Source organism: Vombatus ursinus, unplaced genomic scaffold (assembly GCF_900497805.2).
Source record: "Vombatus ursinus unplaced genomic scaffold, bare-nosed wombat genome assembly UNPS02005286.1, whole genome shotgun sequence".
NCBI classification, from domain to species: Eukaryota; Metazoa; Chordata; class Mammalia; order Diprotodontia; family Vombatidae; genus Vombatus; species Vombatus ursinus.
The window spans coordinates 13,492,541-13,516,536 of record NW_020945064.1 but is presented as its reverse complement, the minus strand read 5'-3'; the positions used below and the strand labels follow the sequence as shown (position 1 = coordinate 13,516,536).

General features: G+C 43.0%; 1 protein-coding gene across 1 annotated transcript in view; it reads right to left on the bottom strand.

Moving 5' to 3' along the window:
* Positions 1-226: 226 nt before the first annotated feature.
* The window catches only part of COTL1 (coactosin like F-actin binding protein 1), a 58,535-nt gene continuing 34,765 nt past the window's right edge, over positions 227-23,996 (bottom strand). Inside the window, exon 4 of the mRNA XM_027847720.1 lies at positions 227-1,569. Coding sequence (XP_027703521.1) covers positions 1,459-1,569 — 111 coding nt within the window. The 3' untranslated portion in view covers positions 227-1,458. The remainder of the gene's footprint in view (positions 1,570-23,996) is intronic.

Below are 23,996 nucleotides of genomic sequence, written 5' to 3'. Positions count from 1 at the left end.
TACTAGTTTGTACAGGGGTAGGGGTGAGGATGGGACTGGGGATGGGGATGGGGATGAGGATGGGGATGGGGCTGGGGCTGGGGATGGGAAGCAGACTGGAAGGGAGTGTACACATTGAAGTTATGTATACATTGAAGTTACAGATCCTTGAAGTAAGAAGGAGATATTTAATGTGAATGACTGGTAGAGGAGGGAAATGGAAGGTAAGAACAGGAAAACACAACCATTCGTTTTGGAAAAGAAAAAAAATTTATTTATGTAAATCGTTTTTAGCGCCGATATTCTCCCACACCCCAATACAGTACAATATTTTCCTTAAATGATATGAAAAGAAAGAATATAAAATACGCTCATGAAAAACATGCCAATTTCATCTTTAAAAAAAAAGCTTTTGAAGTTTCCATAGTGACCTAAAGTTCCGACTGAAACTGACTTCTGTGTTCCAAAAGGGCTGGATGACTGATTCTTGGAGAACAGCTAAGGCAAGGCTGAGGGGCCTTTGGCTCATGAACTGGGTGTCCTACATTGAGTAGAAGAGCCTTCTTGAGGGCAAACAGAAGGCCGTTTGATACAGGGAGGGCCAGAAGGGCCCAAGGTGCAACACGACCCTCTCATCTTTGGCCTCTGTCACCAATGCCCTGTCATCCACGCGGAGCTTGGAAACGTGTGTCTTCTCACTATCATCCTCTGTGTTCAGCCTTCTGCCATTCAGAACTGTGGTCAGAAGAGTATTCTAATCAGGAATTACAAACTTGTGATTCCTTTCCAGTATTTTGAGGGGGAGGTGGTAAGAGGAGAAAATGGAACTGGATATCACCAATCAGGACAACTGCCAAGCAAGTTTTAAGGCAAGTTTTCTTTCTTTAGCTCAGGGTTGGAGATAATTTTTGGAAACTACTAAGTCACATTATATCTATTGGATCTAAGCTTAGGCAACTCTGACTGAGGTATACCTCGGGCAAACTCAGAAGGGTCTGAGCCTTTGGATAAAATAAACGTGTGTGTCCTAAGAAGACTGAAAGCCGTTCAAGCAGCTCCTGGAATGGTATCTGTCTCGTTGACAAATGGTAGATGTGAACCCCACCAAAAACCCACAATGAGGACACTCAGCAGGCGCTGAAAAGCAATGACATGATTGAGCTGTGGCATTGCAAGTGCAGACATGGGGGAGGACAGAAAAATGGGAAGGAGCCTCATAGCTGGAGGCGCCTGCAAATCTGATTCACATGTAAAACTTTTGAATCAAATTAAGGAGAAAAAAAAAACCAAAAACAAAACTAAAGATGTTTCCCAATAAGGAAAGGAGAGAAGGGAAGGGCATCTGGGTGCAGACACCCGTTAGTTGCGCTGTCTCACATCCCACTTCCCTGGTACGCTGGCTGGCTGGTCGATTGCTGGCATCCCTTTGCAGGGTGGGGGGAAGCAGGCAGATGATATTGGTGAGATGATATTGACCCTTTATTCTGTCTGTGCATCATAATTTGCACCTCCGGCTTTCTTCAACTCGCTCTTGATGAAATCTTCCTCCAGTTCCTTTGGATCGCTGATCACAAACTCTTTTGCAAAATTCTGCCAAAAGAAAACGGAGAGTTTAAAAAACTATTCTCGTTCAACCAAAAGACTGCCAACTATTTGGGGTCTTTTAAATATCTGAACACCGAAGGAAAAAAAAAAGCCCAATTATTTGGCATTCAAATCCTCCCATGACCTAGACCCTCACAATATTTCCAGTTTTCTTACACGTTGCTTCCTTCCGTTCATGGCAATTCAGCCACAGTGGCCTATTCACTGTTCTGTACACATGGTGCTTCAGTTCCCATCTCCCTGCCTTTGCACTAGCTGTTCCCCATGCTTGGAATGCTCTCCCTCCCTATCTCTGCCTCAAGCCTTAGTTTTCTTTTCTTTTTTTAATTAGTTAATTTATTTTTAGTTTTCAACATTCACTTCCATAAGATTTTGAGTTTTAAATTTTCTCCTCCTCCCTCCCCAAGATGGCATGCAATCTGATAATAGGCTCTATATATACATTCATACTAAACATATTTTCCCATTAGTCATGTTGTAAAGAAGAATTAGAACCAATGGGCAGAACCATGAGAAAGAAGAAACAAAACAAAACAACAAAAAAAGAGAGCAAATAGTATGCTTTGATCTGCATTCAGACTCCACAATTCTTTCTCTGGATGTGGATAGCATTTTCCATCATGAGTCTTTCGGAGTTGTCTTAGATATTTGCATTGCTGAGAAGAGCTAAGTCTATCAAAGTTAGTCATTGCACAATGATGCTGTTACTGTGTAATATTCTCTGTTCTCCTCACTTCACTCAGCATCAGTCCATACAAGTCTTCCCAGGTTTTTCTGAAGTCAGCCTGTTCATCACTTCTTATAGCACAACAGTATTCCATTACATTCATATAACACAACTTGTTCAACCATTCCCATCTGATGGGCATCCTCTCAATTTCCAATTCTTTGCCACCACACAAAAAGCTGCTATCAATATTTTTGTACGTGGAGATCCTTTTCCCATTTGTATGATCTCTTTAGAATACATACCTAGAAGTGCTATTGCTGGGTCAAAGGGTATGCACAGTTTTATAGCCCTTTGGGCATAGTTCCAAATTGTTCTCTAGAATGGTTGGATCAGTTCACAACTCCACCAACAATGAATTAGGGTTCCAATTTTCCCACATCTTCTCCAACATTTATCATTTTCCTGTTTTGTCATGTCAGCCAATCTGATCGGTGAGATGTGGTTCCTCAGAGTTGTTTTGATTTGCATTTCTCTAATCAATAGTGATTTAGAGCATTTTTTCATATGACTACACATAGCTTTAATTTCTTCATCTGAAAACTGTCTGTTCTTATCCTTTGACCATTTATCAATTGGGTAATGACTTGTATTCGTATAAGTTTGACTCAGTTGTCTATATATTTTAGAAATGAGGCCTTTATCAGAGACACTGGCTATAAAAATTGTTTCCCAGCTTTCTGCTTCCCTTCTAATCTTGGTTGCATTAATCCTTAGTTTTCTTCAAGCTCAAGTCAAGTACCACCTTTTACATGAAACCTTTCTTAATCAATAAACATTTATTAAGCACCTGATATGTGCCTGGCACTGTGTTAAGCACTGGGAATACAAAAAGAGGCAAAGACAGTTCTGCTCTCGAGGAGCTCACAATCTAATAGGGAGACAATAAGCAAACAAATATGTACAAACAAACCACATACAGGATAAATAGGAAATAATTAATGGAGGGAAGGAACTAAAATTAGGAGAGGTTGGGTAAAGTTTCCTTTAGAAGATGAGATTTTAGCTGGGTCTTAAAGGAATCCCAGGAAGCCAGAAGGCAGAGATGACGAGGGAGAACATTCCAGGCCTGGGGGGTGGCCAGAGAAAATGCCCAGAGCCAAGAGATGGAGCATCTTGTCTATGGAACAACTAGGAAGCCAGGGTCACTGGATCAAAGAGTACATGTCTGGTAGGAATGTGTAAGACTAGAAAAGCAGGAGGGGACTAGGTTAGGAAGGGCTTTGAATGCCAAACAGAGCATTTTGTATTTGATCCTGGAGGCAATAGGGAGCCACTGGAATTTCCTGAGCGGGAGGGTCATATGATTGGATCTGTGCTTTATGAAAATCACTTTGTTGTTGTTGTTGTTTTTCCTTCATTCTCGAAGAGGACCATGACATCATGGAGGTGATGCCATGACACGCAAGTGAATTGGATTTAAGTGAGGGAGGGCTGTGCAAAGTCACCAGCCTCACTTTCCCCTCCAGAGTCATTGGAGTCCAGTGGCAAGACATAAGTCAAGACTACTGGAGATGGCCTAGGATGCAGTGGGAGACCCTGGCCTTTTTAAGCCAAGGTTTTTCCCAGGTCTGTTTGACTGAAGCAATACCCATTCAGTGATTAAGTTTAGGTAAAAATGAGACAAAGAATGGCTTTTTCTATCTAGTAAAAAAAAAAATCAATCTGGGAGGAGAAGACCCTTGGGTTTTTTGCCCAAAACAGAAATAATTGCTGTTTGCACTCTCTCTGAGCCATCAGAAACCAAACAATGACCAAATAAGGCCACTTTAGTGGCTGAATGGAGGATGGATTAGAGCAGGAAGAGACTTGAGGCAGGTAGCCTCCCACCCCAAGCAGGCTATTGAAATAATCCAAGAGTGAGGTGATGAGGGTCTGCACCAGAGTGGGAGGCAGTGTCAGGAATTGGTGGTGGTGGTGGGGGGGTTCTTTGAGAGATGTTGCAAAGGTGAAACTGATAAGCCTTGGCAACAGATTGGATATGGTACGTGAGAGATAGTGAGGAATCCAGGAAGACTCCTAGGTTGTGAGGGACGGGAAGGATAGTGTTGCCCTCTACAGTAATAGGGAAGGTAGGAAGGTGGGAGGGTTTAGGAGGAAAGATAATGAGTTCTGATTTGGACATACTCGGTTTAAGCTGTCTACTGAACATCCAGCTGGACACGTCTCACACTTCCATCTGTGTGATACTGGAGGTCAGCAGAGAGGCTGAGGTAGATCTGAGAATTAAATCTGAGCTGATGAGAACACCAAGTGAAGTATCAGAAAGAAAAGAGAAAAGGAAGGGCCCAGAACAGAACACTGAGGGACACTTGTGGTTAGAGGGAGTGATCTGTAAGAGGATTCAGCAAAGAGACAGAGAGGGATCAGTTGGACAGGTAGGAGGAAAACCAGAACAGAGCAGCGTCCCAAAAACTCAGAGGGAAAGGAGCGTCCAAGAGGAGAGTGGTCATCAGTGTCAAAGGCTACAGAGAGGTCGAGGAGAATGAGGACTCATTTGACAATAGATCATTGGTAACTTTGGAGAGAGCAGTTTCATTGGAATGATGAGGTTGGAAGCTGACTTGTAAGGGGTGAAGAAGAAAGTAAGAGGAGAGAAAATGGAGGCACCTTTTGTAGACGCCCTTTTTAAGGCGTTTAGCCACAAAGGACAAGAGATATAGAACAATAGTTAGCAAAGATGGCAGGCCAAGTGAGGTATTTTTGAGGATGAAAGAGACACGGACATGTTCATAGGCAGTAGGGAGGGAAGGAGTCAGGAGACAAGGAGAGCTGAAATTGAGTGGTAGAATGGGGATGCAGAGGATCAATCTGTTGGAGGAATGAGATAGGGGCATTAGGTGGCACAATGGAGTCAGGAAGACCTGAGTTCAAATCTGGCCTCAGACACTTGGCACTTACTAGCTGTGTGACCCTAGGCAAGTCACTTAACCTTGATTGCCTCCAAAAAAAAATGGAATGCGATCATTTGTGCTGGTCTATCTAAGTTGCTAACACATTTCTGTCCCCAAATTACTTCGAATTTCCCCCATTATTTCCTTAAGGTAACAAACTCCTTAAAGGCTGGGGTTAATTCTTTTTTGGTTCTATTTTTAATCTCAGTGCTTAGCATAGAGCCTGGCACATTGGGTACACAGCAGACACTTAATAAATGCATGATATTTTATTGGTCCTTCTAGTACCTTCACCAACAAGACCAGAATTTTACAAAGATATCATGCTTCCTAATTATAAAACACTTTGGCAGACCTCTCATTTAGTTCTGAGAACAATTCTGTGAGGTGCAGGTACTGTTACTCACAAAATGTAGGGAGAGGGAATGACTTGCCCACAGCCAGTGCTTGAGCTGGGATTTGAACTAAGGCTTCAGGCCACAAGAGGCCAGTGCTCCAGGGAGCCATGCTTCCCAATGACAACCTCTACAGCCAAAGAGTTTTAAAAGGTACAAAGGATTCCCCACCACACACACACAGATCCACAAACAACCCAGTGAATAGGTAATGGATATATCATCCCTAGTTAGTAAAGTAGTAAACTGAAACTAAAATGACTTGCCCAAGGTCATAGGGTACCAAACCTAGGATTTGAACCCAAGTCTGCTAGGACAGAGCCTGTCCTCTTTTCATAAACAGTTACCTTACCAGATTGTCTAGAGGGACTTCATCCCTAGGAATATACCAGATAACCAGAAATGACTATAGTACATGTCTCTAAAGCTTACCTGTCCAACATGTGGACATCAGGCCACACACATCTTAAGTGTTTTTACAAAATAATTTATCCAAATCAGCTAGCAGATTACACTAGTAATAGCTAACCTTTCTCCTTTCTCCCCACCCCCTATATCTAGGAACTTAATTTGCAGCTAAATGTCCCACTAATAGGCTTGGATCAGTTAGTAACAGAAGCTGTACATCACCAGTCTACAGGCTTTCGAGCTGGAAGGGAACTCAGAAGCCATCTGATCCAACTCCTTCATTTTACAGATAAGGAAACTGAGGAAACTAGTAAATGGCTGCAGCCAGATTGAAACTGAGAGTCAATAAACATTTATTAAGCACCTACTGTACGCCAGGTACTATGCTAAGCGCTGGGAGACAAATACCAAAAAACAAAGATAATCCCTGCCCTCAAGGAGCTTACAATCTAATGGAAGAAAACAACACTCAAAAGGAAGCTGAAAAGTAGGGGTTGGGGAATGAAATCCTGCAGCGGGAAGTGACCTGAGGAGGTGAGAGTTTCTGAGTTATCACCTTGCAGAATAATGAGTTTCTGGAGATGATGAAGTCATTTAGGAAATTTAGGTCTACTGACTAAGGTCAGCATTCTATCTACTGTACCACTGCTCCCTATTCTCCCTCCTCTCCCTTCCCCTTTCTTCTCTCTCTCTCTTCTCTCTCTCTCTTCCTTCTCTCTCCCTCCTCTCTCTCTCTCTCTCTCTCTCTCTCCTTCCTGTCCTCTTTCTGTCCTCTCTCCCTCTTCTCTCCTCTCTCTCCCCATCTCCTTTAATGTGCACCACAAACACACATATACATACACACATAGGCATACATACACACACATATACATACACACACATACACACACCATATGCACACATTATAGGTAAATCAGTGATATAATGGGCCTTAGCACATATCTGAGCTGGACACATATCAGAGAAAAACACCAAGTCCAACCACTTTGTTCTACAGACGCAGAAACCCAATCCCACAGAGAGTAGGTAACTTGCCCAAAGTCATACGTGCACACGCCTAAAACAAAGCCATAAAGTCAAAGATTGCACTTAGATGTGTAAGGGATTGCAGAGGGCAGTCAGTCTGACCCCTTCATTTACAGATGCAGACATAAAATCCCTATAGACACAGAACTGCCATCATTTAGCAACTTGATCAAGGTCACATAGGTGGTAAGGAGCAGAAACAGGACTCGAACCCAGGTTCTCTGGTTTGTCATCCAATGATCCTTCCATCGTAACTTATTGCTAACCTTAGGTTGCTAACTTATATTCAGAGTAAAGGAAATACTGGTGTGGGCTTCAGGAGTTAGGATGAGATGTCAAAGAAAAAACAATTAATGCATTGGATGGAGTGCTGAGCCTGGATTTAGGAGGATCTGAGTTCAAATCTGGCCTCAGACACTTATTAGCTGTGTGACCCTGGACAAGTCACTTAACCTCTGTTTGCCTCAGTTTCCTCATCTGTAAAATGAATGGTTGGCCTCAATAGCCTTTGGGGTCCCTCCCAGCTCTCTATGTGTGACCCTCTTAATAGGCAGGACTTCATTAGCTTGAGCTATGGAGGAGAGGGCATTCCCTGAAATGTGAGAAGTCTCTAAGCAAAGGTTCAGAGATGAGAATGGGATTTCCTTGTAACAATAACAGAAGGCTCTGTGTCTTGGACTGATCAGTCGGAGGACTGATGTGAGAGACGGTAATAAAGCATGGGAGGCCTTGAGTCAGACGAGGAGTTTGGAATTGAGCCATCCCACAGCACAAACTGTACACACACAGGAGGATTAGCATGTGAAGAATAAACTGCAAGCAGTTTTGCTTAACTCTGCATATTTGTTACATGAGTTTTGCTTTCCTTTCTTTTTTTAATGGAAGGGGGAGGGGGGAGGGAGAGAGGACAGATTTTCATTCATTGAAAAAATAAAAGTAAAAGATTAGGCTAAAGGATTCAGTCAAAGGGCCACACTTGAGGACTCAGAGGGTCTCGAGGCCACAGGCTCCCCACCCCTGATTGACAGACCATTAAAATGACGAAGAAAATGTGAAGAGAAACTCTGAATTGGGGGACGGAGGGAGGGTTGCCATGGAGGAGAAAAGAAGAACGATGGATCCCTAAGCCCATCAAGTTTAGAGCAGGTGTTGGCTTCAAGAAAGAAGAGGACAGAGTCTGGGACTCAGGAAATGGAGATCAAATCCCATCTGTAACAACACTTAATAGCAGCATCACCATGGACAAGTCACTTCATCTCTCTATAGCCCAGTTTTCTCTTCTATAACACACAGGCATTGTCCAGAGATGTCACGGGGAAGGGGCTTTGTAAATGAGAAAGCCCTAGAGAATTGGGAGCCATCAAATTTAGTCCACTCATTTACTTCACGAAGGAAGCTGAAGGTAAGAGAAGGGAAATGACTATCCTAAGGTCATACAAGGAGCAAGCAACAAGTAAAGGCATGTATATAAGTAAAGGCAGCAAGGGGAATGGATAAATCAATCAACAAACATTTATTAAGTGCCTACTGCATGCCTAGCACTGTTCTTAGCATTGGGGATACAAAAAGAGGCAAAAGGCAGTTCCTGCCCTCAAGGAGCTCACAGTCTAATGGGGGAGATAATATGTAAACAAATATATACAAAATAAGCTATATACAGGATAAATAGGAAACAATTAACAAGGGGAAAGCATTGGAATTAAGAGGAGTTGGGGAAGGCTTCCTGTAGAAGGGAGGATTTTAGTTGGGACTTAAAGGAAGCCAGGGAGGTCTGTAGTTGGAGCGCAAGAGGGAGAGCGTTGGAGAAAATGCCCACAGCAGAGAGAAGTATCTAGTTCATAGAAAAGCCAGGAGACCAGGGTCATTGGATTGAAGAGTGTGTGCTGGGGAATAAGGTTTGGAAAGACAGGAGGGGGCTAGATTATGAAGGGCTTTGAATGCCAAATAGAGGATTTTGTATTTCCTCCTGGAGGTGATAGGGAGCTACTGGAGTTTATTGAGTGGGGTCAAGCCTGTGCTTTTGGAAAATCACTTTAGTGGCTGAATGGAGGATGGATTGGAGTGGGGAGACTTGAGCAGGCAGATCCACCAGCAGGCTATTGCAATAGTCCAGGCGTGGAGTGATGAGGGCCTGGACCAGGGTGGGGGCAGGGTCAGAGGAGAGAGATGTTGCAGAGGTGAAATCGACAAGACTTGCCAACAGATTGGAAGATGGTGGAGGCAGGAAGAGATAACGAGGAATCCAATCCCCTGGCCTCTTCCTCTGTTGGGAGGGCTGCCATTTTCAGGAACACTCCCTTGCCAGGTCCAGCCAACTCTTCATTCCTCTCCAGGCTACCCGCGCCTGACTCTGGACTGTCTCTAACCAATCTTGCTCTACCCCTCATTAGAATATAAACTCCCTGAAGGCAGGAATAGACTTTTCTTCTGCTTCTTTTCGTATTCCCAGTGCTTGGCATGGTGCCTGACGCACAGTAAACATTTAATAAACAGCTCCCTGAGGTTTTCAGTCTGGTTGATGGAGAGAATGAGACAATTTAACAGAGAGATGAGAAATCGGGAGGAAGGGAAGGTTTTGGAGGGAAAAGGGAAGAGGAGAAGTTTACTTTTAGACTTTGAAGTGCCGTAAGGATGTTCACATGGATATGTCCAGTAGGCAGCTGAAAATATAGGAGCAAGGGATCTGGGAGGAGGTCAAAGCTGATGATAAAGCTTTGGGAGTCATCTGCACAGAGGTGAAGCAGCTGGTGGAGAGAGTGCTGGACCTGGAGTCAGGAAGACCCGAGTTCAAATCTAGCCTCACACAACTGATTAGCTGTACAACCCTGGATGTTGCTTTTGCTGTTCAATCATGTCCAACTCTTTGTGACCCCATATGGGGTTTTCTTGGCAAAGATGGTGGAGTGGTTTGCCATTTCCTTCTCCAGCTCATTTTACAGATGAAGAAACTGAGGCAAACAGGTTTAAGTGACTTGCCCAGGGTCACACAGCTAGCAAGTTCCTGAGACAGGATTTGAACTCGGGTTTTCCTACCTCCAGAGCCACAGCTCTAATCACTGCACCACCAGCTGCCTCTCCAACCTGGGCTCAGTGGCCCTGAGAACACCAGATGCCTCTTTTAGCGCCTCTCAGGATCAAATTCTAACTTGGTGTCGTCCAATATACCTGCTCTTCACCACACAGCCTACCAGATGCGGGGAGGGGCAGAGTGTTAGGGTGCCAAGAGGGGAGTGGCGGAAACAAGGGAATGCTGATATTGCCCCATCCTCCTTCGAGGAGATATGGGGTCAGAGGAACCGGGTGTGAATATCGGTTCGGCTCTTTACTGCCTGTGTGACATGGGAGATGGGGCTGGCGGGGAGAAGGCCAAGTAGAATAGGTAGGAGGTAGAGAAGAACTATTTCACTTGTCTGGCCCTTGGGTCCCTTCTCTGTAAAAACAAGGACTTTGGTAGAGATCTCAGGTCCCTCCCAACTCTAAATGCTACAACCTTCTGACCTATGTCAATGTGTACTTCCAGAGCACTCCAGAGCACTTTCAGTACGTGGGCTTTCTCGGAGGCAGCCATGGTATACAGGGAAAGACTGCCTGATTTGGAGCCAGAAGGACCTGGGCTGGAAGGCACTCTGCTACAAGCTGTGTGAGCCTGGGCAAGTTGTTTACCTTCTCTGGTCCTCAGTTTCCACATTTGTAAAGGAAGAGGTTGGATAAAACTACAGAGAGAGCTTCTTTCAGTTTTCAGTTTTATGTTCATCTAACTTTGGTTTATTGGCATTTGCCCTACACCCTTCCCTACCAGCCTGGCATTGTCCCTACAGCCTCTACTTTCCTTTCTCTTACATCTACTCCTACCATTGGTGTATAGGGGCCATGAAGTAGTTAAGCAAAACCTCATCCTACAATAATGATGATGATGATGATAATGATGATGATGATGATTATTCTTAGCTGTTGTTGTTATTCAGTTGTGTCCAACTCTTTGTGACCCCATTTGGGGTTTTCTTGGAATAGATACTGGAGTGGTTTGCCATTTCCTTCTCCACCTTATTTTACAGATGAGGAAACTGAGGCAAACAGGTTTAAGTGACTTGCCCAAATGGTGCTATTACTGCCCTAGGCCCCACAAGAAATCCCAAGTCCAAGGGCCCTCAGGACAATGCTCCTTCCACTGTGCCATGTTGCCTGGGACACTTCTTGAAGTCCACTTAATCAATACTGAGGGCATATAGGATCACGGGTGTATCTGAGCATTACAGTCGGTCAGAGAGAGTGACTACAACTCCCTCCCCTTCTTTTACAGATGAGAAAACTGAAGCCCAGAGAGGGGAAGTCACTTGTCCAGAGTCATCCAGGGAGAAGTCACAGAGTCTAAATTTGAACTCAGACCCTGTGCCTCCAGAACCAGCGCCCTTTTCCCTGTTCCATGCTGTCTCTTGGGCTATCTCCAATTCCATTCGGGACAACTTGCTCTCCTAATGGAATCATTTTATGTTTAGAGTTTGTACTTTAGGAACACTTTCTTCAGAGCCTCTGATTCAAGAAAGAAACCGAATGTGTGTTTTCTCCAGTCACCAGGAGAGCAATTTTCAGCGATTGTTCCTGATTCTTAAGCCTCCTTCCAACCCTTCAGGGGAGAAGTGAGCACCAGCTGGGTGTGGGCGTATTTAGTTTTAAAAAAAAAAAAAAAAAGGCAGAACAACAAAAGCTCTCTCCCTAGGGCCTAGGAAGGCCCACCCTTATATGGGAACCCTGCCAGAAAACTGATTAGCTTGGGGAAGGGAAAGGAGAAGTGTTTAAGACACCACAGCTTAGAAACCTGTAAGTCCACCCACATCCCCTTACAAAAACTCTCTGTAAGACACACACAGACAGAGTGGGAGGAGAGGTGAGAAGGCACAGAGTCGTCTTAGTGGTGCAGCAGACGCCGCACAGAAAAACACCGGGGTCGGAGGTACACTCATAAGATATTGGTGAAGCTGTGAAAACCAAATGCCTTCCAATCCGGAAAAAATCATTTATTCTCTCTTAGCTAGTGGCTGTTTAGCAAGTAGTCTGAGTGCAGGGCTGGTTTAGATACTTTCAATTTTGTTTCCCAAAGTGCTATTTGCTCTGGCACCTTTTTTTTTTTTTTTTTAAGGCATTTGGGGTCAAGTGACTTGCCTAGGGTCACACAGCTAGTGAGTGTCAAGCGTCTGGTCTGAGGCTGCATTTGAACTCAGGTCCTCCTGACTTCAGGGCCGGTGCTCTATCCACTGCACCACCTAGCTGCCCTCTGGCACCTATTTCTTAATGGTTTTAAGTTTGCCTTCATTACCTCAGGGGGCTTTCTTCCAACTGCAAAGTAAAGTCTTCTGGCCCAGTCAGAGTTGAGTCCTGAATGGCAATGGATTCCTAATCCTGCCTTCTTTCCAGATAAATCGAAGAGCTATTTCCTTCCTTTTTCTGTATCTCAATATGGGATCTTTAAAAATGAAAAATCTGAGATCTCGAAAGATTCCAATTAAATCAGGGAGTGCAACCTCTCCAGATTCCAGGGTTCTTATCTGGGAGATGAGGAGGTTGGATGAGATGATCTAAGGCCGTTTTAAGACCTAAATCCAATAATGCTATGGGCCTGTAAGAACGTTGCACTAGTGAGAAACCAGAGTGTGGGGACCATTTTCCCTTTGGCATTTCTGGGGTGCTGGGAGTTGTGTCAGCAGAGCTTAAGTGCATTGCTCTGAGAGGGATGGGGAAATGGGGGACTAGATGGGATAGGGAGATATGGGAGGAAATAGTACACCAGCTATGCAAAAAGCAACTCGGAGAGAGAGAAAGTTAAATGGGGATGATAGCCCCATTCAGCCTCATTTCCCCACGAAAAACATCCTCTTCCCCTTCCCTCAAACCCCTAACACGTATGACCCTTCACCAGACATTTCCAACCTCTGCTTTATAAAGAATCAGTTCATTTGACTGTTTATCCCCCTTGCCAGTATGCTTATCTGAAAATGGCCCCAGATCGGAAAGAGGAGATTTAGATACCTGACGGGATTCCCTTCACTTAAAAAAAAATTGAACCCAATGGGAAGAAATGGGCCCCTTTAAATTATTTGTATCCAGAACAGCCTAACGATTACATGATGAAAGAGAATGGAATGAGAAACTATAGTCAATGACTTCGTCTACTTCAGAACTGCACAAAAGGTCAGCTTAAAGCCCCCCACACAATACAAAAAGGAGCCCACCAGAAAAGCCAATGCCAACACAAGCAAAGAAGATAGAAAACACCTGTAGCCTACAATTATTTCTATCTGGAAACAACAAGAGTGGAATGCTCCCGTGATAAAGCTCCAAGGCCGTAGGAAACCCACGTTGCAAGCCTTGGAAAGCGACCAGTAACAATAGTGACCAGCCCAAGTCCAGGAGTGCTCAGACTGAACACTCCAGATCCAGAGGCTCCAGAGTCCATCGCACTCTGCTCTTCAATGACACAGGTGACACTAAATATGAGTGCTCTGCCTCTCAAAGGTGCAAGCAGGGAAGGGGAAGCTATCGGTACTCTTAGTGTAGACACACCCTGGAAGGAGGAGGGCAGAATAGGAACCCAAGTGACCCAGGTCAAGACCAAACAGGGCCGCCCACGTCCCCCAAAAGTACATCAGGCAGTGGAGACTGGCTTAGATGCAAAACTCAAATTTGGGAACTAAGGCTGAAGATATGAGTAACCTAAAAAAAATGAACATACTATAAAGAATTATTATATGTTACAGATACACACAAATCCAATGTAGAAGAAGGTAAGTCCATAACTACTGTAAGCAAAGACTCAAAGGAAAAAGACAAATTTTGCACAAGGTCTACATGAATACCTAGAAAAAATGAAGCAGGGGCAGCTAGGTGGAGCAGTGAATAGAGTACCAGCCCTGGAGTCAGAAGGACCTGAGTTCAAATCTGGCCTCAGACACTTGACACTTACTAGCTGTGTGACCCTGGGCAAGTCACTTAACCCCATTGCCTAAAAGAAAGAAAGAAAAGAAAAAAGAAAAAATGAAGCAAAAGCAAAAGATTTTTTTAAATGAAATAAAATCTCAGGGAGGGGGGAATTGGAAAGAGAATAGCTTAAAATGGAAAGTGGTAAGCTGTACCACAGGAAAGGACTCCCTGACAACCAGAACAGACCAAACAAAAATCAATGATTTTATGTGACGAGAAGAAATATTAGAATTAAATCAAAGGGCTGAAAAAGTAGAAGAAAATATCAGGTATCTATTACGAAAAACAACTGACCTGGAAAAAAGGTCAAGAAGAAATAGCTTAAGAATCATTTGAATCTCCCAAAACCATGAAAAGTCTCAGCACTGTATTTTAGGAAATAATAAACAAGTACTGTCCATAGATAAGTAAGACCAAGAGGGAAGCATAAAAATAAATCCCCAAAGGCAAAATGCTAAGAATGTTATAGCCAAAATCCAGAGCCTCTGGGTCAAAGAAAAAGTGCTATAAGCAGCCAGAAAGAAACAGTCCCAAAGAATTACTGTCAGGATCACAGAAGACCTGGCAGCTGCTACTATATACAAGAAGAAAGCATGGAATACATTATATCAAAAAGCAAAAGATATAGGCTTACAAGCAAGAATGACTTATCCTGTAAAGCTAAGTGTAAACAATAGCCCCCCCCCCCAAAAAAATGGATCTTTAATGGAATAGAGTACTTTCAAACATTCCTGATGAAAAGACCAGAGCTGAGTCAAACATTTAAAATGCAAACACAAGAGTCAAAAAGAGACCTAGAAAGGTGGATTCATTTGAGCAGTTGCAAGGGGCTATATGATGATGATGCAGTGCTAACATTCTAAAATAAGGAGAAGAAAGAAGTGCCCTTCATATATAGAACCTTCAAAGGTAGTTAAATAAGTAGTTCATTGAAATAGTCAAATAAGACAAAGGATCTAGGTATGGATTGGTTCTGTTCTGATGGTTGTAAAAGGGGAAAGAAAAAGAGGTGGGGTGGGGTAAGAGGAATTCATTAGTGTGAGAAAGGAGGAAGAAGTGGGTGGAACTTACTATTTCTCAAAATTGTGGTGTGATATCATACAGAAAGGGAGCAAGAGGTCAGAGGGAGAAAGCATTAATTAACTTCATTGTTCTCAGAACTGGACAATGGAGAGTTGAACAAACACATACACGCATAGCAATTTGTATAGGAATATGCCAAACTCAACATGGAAACTTGGGAGGGAATAAAATAAATTTCAACTTCAGAAAGTGGATCCTGAAAAGGAGATTGAAAGGAAAAAGAGGACAGGAGAGAAGGGAAGGAGGGGGAAGGAATGAAGAAGGAGAGAGGAAAGAGAAGGGGAGAGGAGAGGAGGAGGGGAAGATTTTTCTTCCTTTTATACTGGGGGGGGGGAACCAAAAAGAATTAGGAGTAAAACGGGGGCCATTCAAACATTTTTAAAAGCGAACAGAAGAGAATGGAAGTTCAGAAGGAAACAAAGAGAAGTTGTAAAAATATTTTAGAGTTTGTTATATACTTTTTTTTAAAAAAGCAAGCAGTATGAAATGGAGATTCACAGTTTCATATTGCATCCTCTGTGTGTTCCATTGTGTGTATGGAAATGCTCCCTTTTGAATTTAAGCTCAGAATTATTTTAAAGATAAATGCTTTTTGATTGATTAGGTGTTCTCAGTTCCTCTTTCAGCCCTAAATATCCTATGATCCTACAGCATTCTCCATACAATAAAGAGAATGATGAGGCCCTAGAAGTGCTCTCTGAATGATGGGGAATGTTTGGGCATGGCTTGCCTCCAAAGAAAGCCCCAGTCTCCTATAGTGACCATCCTAAGTGGGCAAAATTGGTAAGAGTTAGCATGGAGAAGTGGCCAAAGAACCCAGCTCTTAAAGGAAATGGGTGTGTGCTGGTTTCAGCTCAACCTCAGCTGCAAATGGCTGGGTGCTGAAAGTAATCTTTTCTCTTAGAGGCCAGTAAGAGTGTGTGTACACATGTTGGGGGGGACCTTGTACAATGACCTTGACGAAGTAGCTCTTTCCAAAGTGGCTGTAGATCAAAATACCACCAAGCAATTAGAGTACTTAAGAAATATAAGTGAATCAGCACTTCAAGCCCCTTGCCAGCAACAAGAGCAACCTCGAAGGAACAAAGGACTTGGAAGGCTGAGCCTTGAACTTACCTGGAATTCCACTGCCAATCTGTGCCTACCTACACCCTCCACCTCTTCCTCACCTACTGGCACTCTGAAGAGTTCAAAAGAAGGCTTTGAAAGTCTATCCGCAAGGTACAGTTGGAGGAGGGGGGAGGGTAAAGTTTCCTACCATGATGAAGTACTCATGAGTCATCATACAAAAAAAAAACACTACTTATAAAAAAAAATCTCTCTTTACCACTCCAGAAACTTTTCCACAAAAGGTATCTCTCCTTTAAAATTCAGTAGTGAATCTAGTTTCAACCATATTTATGATTCCCCCAAAGATGTTTTGTTTTTCTTTTCCTTCTTTTTTTGGGGGTCTAGACTTGTGATATCAAAATCCTCCCTGACTGCCCCTCTTCCCTATGCAGATGGGCATCTCCAGTCTTAGAGAGCTGCCTGGAGGTACTGAGAGGTCAACTAACTTGGCCATGGTCATCCAACTAGTATGAGTTAAAAGCAAGACTTGAACCCAAGGCTTCTTGACTTCAAGGGTGGTCCTCTAGCCACAGTGCAATGTAGACTCCTGTTTCCTGACATTATTGGGCTATTTCAAGTAGGAAGGCTGCTAAGGGAGAAGAGGTAACTATCCTAGGCCCAGATTTGTGAGTCCTGGGGAGTATTTACAGGCAGAAATGACTTGGAGACCATCGATAATCTCTCTTCCCTAGGGCCGTCCTAGCTACTCATTCCTTGGCACTTAAGGCTGGAGGGGTTATCCATACTCAGCAGATCCTCGGGCAGTCTGAATCATCAGCACAATCATATCAGTTCTCCACTTCATTTTGTGAATAAATACAGCCTCAGAAAACTGTAGGCAGTAAAGAAAGATCACTAAATGCCTGAGCAGGCTGTATAATTAGTCCATGTGTGAATGCTCTGCTGAATCTAAAAGGGTGATTTTTCTGGATTTCATGAATTCATTTGATTGATTCAGTCTCTGCTGGTGTTATAGTAGCTGACATTGCTGCTGTTTGGTAAGGACCAGGAACCAGTTTGGGAAAGTGTCCACCCTGCCCCACCAACATCATGAAGAGCCATTGAACAGAGCAAATCCATTCAAGCATAGACAGAGCCTCCAACTGGGAGATGAAAGACCTGGGCTTCAATGGCACCAACTCTTTCATCCCTAATCTACTTTGCCACCCAGGGCAAGCGCCTTCTCCAGATCTCACCTTCTTTCTTCTTTTATAAAATAAAATCCATTTCTTATATAGTCTTCTATGTTACTCCTCTTTTCAAACTCTATATTCCAGCCAAACTGGATCATTCCCCAGACTCAACAAGCCATCTCTTTCCTCTGTACCTCTGCATATCCACCATGCCTAGAATGTACTCCCTCCGGATCACCACCATCAAAATCCTGCTCTTCTTTCAAGACTCCCTCAGGTGTCATGTCTTGTGGGAAGTTCTCTCTGCTCTCCTTCCTAAAATTACTATGTATTTATTTAACTATGTATACCTGTTGCATCCCACCCACCCCCAACCCCAGTAGACCATAAGGTCCCTGAAGGCTTTGTTGTTGTTCAGTTGTTTCAATCCAACTTATCAGGGCCCCATTTGGGGTTTTCTTGGCAAAGATACTGGAGTGGTTTGCTATATCCTTCTCCAGCTCATTTTACAGACGAAGAAACTGAGGCAAACAAGGTGAAGTGACTGGTCTAGAGTCACATAGGGTCCAAGGCTGGATTTGAACTCAGGAAGATGAGTCTTCCTGACTCCGGGTCCAGCAGTCTATCCACTGTGCCACCTAGCTTTCTGCCTAGCACATAGTAGGCCCTTAAAGAATACTTTTCCCCCCTCTACCTCCCTCCAAAGAAGTTATTTAAAATTCCATAAAGAAAAAGTCCATCACATTTGGAAAGGAAAGCCCCTGGTCCTTTCCTACACTCATTACCTTGAATCCAACATTATATTATTCAGTAATTCTAGGAAGTTACTTTGGAAAAGGAAAAAAAAACCCTCCATTAAGTGACTCACCATAAAAACAAAACAGTCTGAAACAGTTTTAAGGACTAATACTCCTCTTGAGAATAATTAAGAAGTGTAGATGCTCACAGTTAGCATCTAAAGGCACTAATAACTGCAAAGGATGCTAACAACCCTATAAAGAGTTCGTTAAATAGGATGTGTTTGCTTTCAGCTTCAACAAAAGTGCTTTTGGGTGCACCAATCCACTTCCTACTCTCCCTTTTTCTGAGTCTTCCCCCCCCCCACCCCCTCGCCTCAGAATTTTCGCAATGCATGTCACTGAATGAGACCATTGTCTGCATAATAAATCAAATCCCCTTTCAGGAATGTACAAGAGGAAATTGCAAAAGGCATCCTAGGGGACGTCGAGTTTTACAGAATAATTTTTTTAAAAGATCCCTGCCCCATAATTTAGCCTTTTGGCAAGTATAGGTACTTACAAATCAGGTTTACTTAAAGTGAGATCCATCTAGAATCAGTACAGAAAGCTACACATTTGACATTACCAGAAGACGTAAAAGTTCTGTTCAATCATTTTCAGTTGGGTCTGACTCTTCATGACTCCATTTGAGGTTTTCTTGGTAAAGATACTGGAGTAGTTGACCATTTCCTTCTTCAGCTCATTTTACAGATGAGGAAACTGAGGCAAATGGGGTGAAGTGAATTGTCCAGGGTCACACAGCTAACAAGCGTCTGAGGCCAGATTTGAACTCATGAAGGTGAGTCTTCCTGACTGAAGGCCCGGCACTCTAACCACTGTGTCACTTACCTGCCCAGGACTTAGAGACCATTCAGTAAAGATCCACCCCATAATGCTACAGCTGAAAAAACTGAGGCTAAGAGAGGGTAAATGATTTGCTTGAAATCAGAAACAACAAAACCGTGACCTGCTGTTGCCCATCCAACATGTCTACATGTCCTAAATAAAACCAGCTGAAAAATGAAAAAAAAAATCAGTTGAAGGAGTTTTCATCCCTTCCTAAATAGCCAGTTTCTCTCTTTGGTGTATCAGTTGATTGGCTGAATGTAGTAACTATCTGACCATCATATAGACCTAGCCTATCTGATTTTTAATTTTGCAAAGGAAGGTGAAGTTTGTCCATAACCATTTATGATGATCATAATAACGGCTAGCATTTATATATTGCTGTAAGATTTTCAAAGTGCTTTATCTATATTATTTCATCTTATTCCCATGACAACTACATGAGGAAAGTGCTATTATTATCCCCATTTTACAGATGGGAAAACTGATGTGCAGAGCAGTCAAGTGATTTGCCCAGCTGGTGAGTCTGTAAGACAGAATTAGAACTCAAGTCTGCCTGATTCCAAAACCCATGATCCAGCCACTGAACCATCTAGCTGACTCAATCACGGTCTACACAGATCATCGCAGCCACTGGCAGCCCACAGCCCATGCCAAAGGCAGTCATGAAGAGATGGGCAGCATCAGACAGCTCATTTCCTCATTCTGATCTCTTAAGTATTACCAGGTAACTATCTGATGAAAGTAACATTAAGGATCCCATGTTTACTTAAAATATGGGGTGGTTTTAAAGCCTTTGTACCAACTTGAGACTTTAATAACTTTAGGAGCACAATATAAATTGCACATAAAAGGGGAATTCTCAAAAGATTTTTTAAAATGTATTTATGTTTTTCATTCTGGGTTCATTTTTTATTTCTTTTCATAGCTTTCTTGCTGCTAATATATTGCAGTTCTTGGGTCTCAGAATCAAGGTTTGACTCTCTCTAGCCATTGGCCCTAATGATTGAGCTCAGTCAAAGTCATAGGTTCCATCATCCATCTAGAGGCCAGTTAGTCACAATTCCGTCATTTGAGAGATGAGAAAACTGAAGCTCACAAAATAACCAAGGGGCAAATGGGTTTGAAAAGCATATGACTGCAATTACATTAAAGATTTTTAAAAAATCAAACCATTGCTTTAAAATGTTAAGATTTCCACTTGCACATGGTGCTTACAATGTGCTTCCATCACATGAACATCTAAAGTAATTAAGATCCAAAATTGCCCAAGAGCTTTATAACAGCCTTCTAGTGCAAGGGTGCCCTCCCTCTACCATCTCCCACAGCTGGCTATTTCTCCCCTGCTCCTCAGTCTGCCCTTCTCTGGAGTCACCTAAGCTCCAAATTGTGTCCCTCCTCTCCAACCCCACCCCTATCTCTCAACTCATTCCCTCATTCTGATGTTCTAGGTATTTCAAGGTAGCTGATGAAACTAACTTATCCCAGGCTCCTAACTGCTCAGAGAACATTTTCATTTTAAAAAGAGAAAGATTATTAACTTGGAGTCAAAGGTCCTGGGTTACAATCCTACTTGAATTAGATTAAGGAAGACAATTAATAATCTCTCTGGGCCTCAATTTCTTCATCTGTAAAAAAAAAATACTGATAAAGCATTTCACATACATCCTCATGGAAGAATCAGAACACAGCGTGTAGATTGGTATTAGGTTGTTTTTAACCCTATTTTCAATTCAATTTGACAAGCATGTACTAAGTGCTATGTGGTGTAATGGATAGAGTGCTGGGCCTAGAGTGAAACCCAAGTTCAAAAGCAGCCTCAGACGCTTACCAGCTGTGTGACCCTGGGCAAGTCACTTAACCTCTGTTTCCTCCTCTGTAAAATGGGGTTAATCATAGCCCCTAGCTCCCAGGGCTGTTATCAAATGAGATGAAGTGCCTTGCAAACCTTAAAGCGCTTCATAAATGTTAGATATTACTGCTATGGGCCAGGCATTATGGTGGATGCTGGGGGATACAGTCAAGAACTCAACATTTTACAGATAAAGAAATTGAGTAAGATGACTATATTAGGCTACATTACTCATGACTGTCTGATGGATGGTGCATGAAAGAAAGTACTTTCCTCTCACAACTCCTCTTACCCCCATCTGAGTAATCACACAGGCTACAAATTATTTCTATGATGGCATACATACATGTGCCTACATACACACACCTATGATATACACATACATATATATATATATTATACATATAAGATCCACTTAAGAGATTTAAGAGGCTGGTAGTTGAAGGAATTAGTAGCTTAGTGAGTGAGAAAGAGTGAATCAACTTGGTGAAACAAAATGGGGGCCGAATAGCAGAGTGGGTAGCCATAATACTATTAAAGGCAACTACTATGGTCCCTTCTACTCAATTGTTATCAGCTGCCCTGAACCTCCCTGGTTTCCTTTCATACACACCTGATTTCCTCACAGTATCAAAGGAGTTAATTACTAGGCTCAGAATACCGGGAGGGAGCACCGGAAGGGGGGGAGGAGGTGAAGAAACCAGGGAGCTCCCTGGAGAGTCTGGTAGTGTTGATTCTTGCTAATTTTCTTCTCCCGGTCCTTGGGCTCTTCTCTGGCTTGTCTCTCCAGAGGAATCAGACCTCTAGAGAAAAATTAGGAAAGTTCACTGACTGGTCTTCTTGCTGTTATTTAATCTAGTCCTTGGGTCTCAGAATCCAAATTGTGACTCTCACTAGCGGCCGAGCTTAGTCAAAGTTATAGGCTCATCTACCTAGAGCTTGAAGGGACCCTTAGGGGCCATTGGTCACAGTCACCTCATTTTACAGATGAAGACACTGCGACCCATGGTTCAAACCCCTCCTCTGATGCTTACTTGGTCAAGTCATGAAATGACTTAGAAATGACTTGACTAAGTAAGCATCAGAGACGGGATTTGAACCATGGGTCTCTTTCTTCATCTGTAAAATGAGGAGACTGATCTAGGCAGCCTCTGGGATCCCTTACAGCTTTAAACCTATGAGGGTTCTCATTTTACTATACCATGTTGCCCAAGGATTAAGAGTAAGAAAGGGCCTTGTTTTTAGAGGAAGAAGCTGAGGCATAGAGAAGGTATGTGACCTGCATAAAACCGTATCAATATCAGAGCGGGGATTTGAATGGAGGTCCTCTGCCTAGAGCTCTGCCACAGATCTTGTCACCACAATAAAGTCAAATCATCTAGTCCCCATTTCTCTCTAGGACCAATTGGGCAAAAGTCGTTGGCCACGGTGAGGTATTTGGTCACATGGGGTGAGCCTCCAGACACCAGGATAGAGTTGAGATGACCAAAATCACAATAGGCACAGAATTAAAGGAGACGTCAGCCTACCCATATACACCCAATCAATTACTTACCCAGCAACCAAAGGGAATGGGACATTCTAATTATGTATACCAAACCAGCATGTATCAGGATGCCTCTAGAATCTAGAGTCTAGATACATACTTTTTGTGTATTGACTCTGCGGGGGTATGGCAGGCTTCTGTTTTGTTTTAGAGAGAGGGACCTTAGGGAAGGTGGCTGTGTGTATGAATTCCAGGGGGACAGAAGGGCTCAGATTCTAAAACGACCCCTATGCTGGGATCTCAAAAGGAAAACGGGCAGACACACACTGGTCAGCTATGCCAGCACTGACCGGGCCACGCTTAAATATCCTCTTTGCTTCCCATCTCCCTGAAGCAAATACACCTCAGTAATGTCTTTTCCCAAAGCTGCAAACAAAGAAGGGGTTCTCTGGTTACACTGTTAGGGCAACGGGGCGGGAACACGAATTCTAAAAACATTTTACAAGAGACAACACTATGTGCCATTAGATAAAGTCTGGCCTTAAATCAAGATGGCTTTGTCTCAGCATGGAAAACGCCCATATTAGAGGTGTCTGCTTTGTTCCTGCAATCCCCCAGAGGCAGAGGATGACAAGAGAACATGACACACACTTTGTTCTAACACCACGCCTGGGATCCAGACAGACAGCTAGAGTGAAGTAGTCATGCGTGACATTCACCGGCTTGATTCAGATCTGGGCAATTACAATTGCTTAACCTAAATTCTCCCGGTGGCTGACATAGCTTGGAGACTCTTCTTTCCGGCTGACTTTCCCCCTTAAGTTATGTAGCCTCATCTCCAGCAAAGGGAACCCTATTTAGCCAAGATACTAAAGAGATGCCTTTTATACTTTAATCTGAGTAGAACCACCAAGGAACAAAGCAAACCCCGGTAATAACAAGGTTTCTACCATTCATTGGTAGTAGACATACAGTAAAACCTCATTAAATCTCTGTCAAAGATGGGGTTTGCCACTAATTTGTCATAGTTAAATAACTAGAAAGGCAAACATCCAACTAGGCCTGTCCTACCTATAAAGGCCTGGCTGAGCAGGCAAACAGCACAAGGGGGATTTCATGGGGAATATCTAGGTGCTCAAAGGAACAATCCATCCGTCGATCATTGATCAAGTACCTACTATGTGACAGGCACTGTGCTAAGACGCTTTAGAAAAAAAAGAGACAACCTTTGACAAACATGGTGTGCTATTTACAGATTGGGGTGTGTGTGTGTGTGTGTGTGTGTGTGTTTTTAATTCATTCCTAAACTATGTTTCCTGAAATTCTCTACTAGGCGGCACTTTATTTAGCCTAACTCTGGCTGAGGCTCCTTCCAGCTCCAAAAATCTGCAATTTTGTGATTTTTAGTTTACATAGAAACAAACTGATTTTTTTCAAAGATTAAAAAAAAACCTCATAGAATCACAGACAGAATTTAGTAGGACCTTAGAGAGCCTATAACTGCTTGATTCTAGTCCAGTTCCTTATTTTACAGATGAGAAAACTTGATGCCCAAAGAGGAAAGGGAATTGTTCAAGGTTTCTTTCTCTGTCTCTCTCTCTTTCACACACACACACACACACACACACATGTTCAGTCTCCCTCCTTCTCCTCCTCTTCCTCCTCCTTCTTCTATTTCTTCTTCTTCTCCTCTCTCTC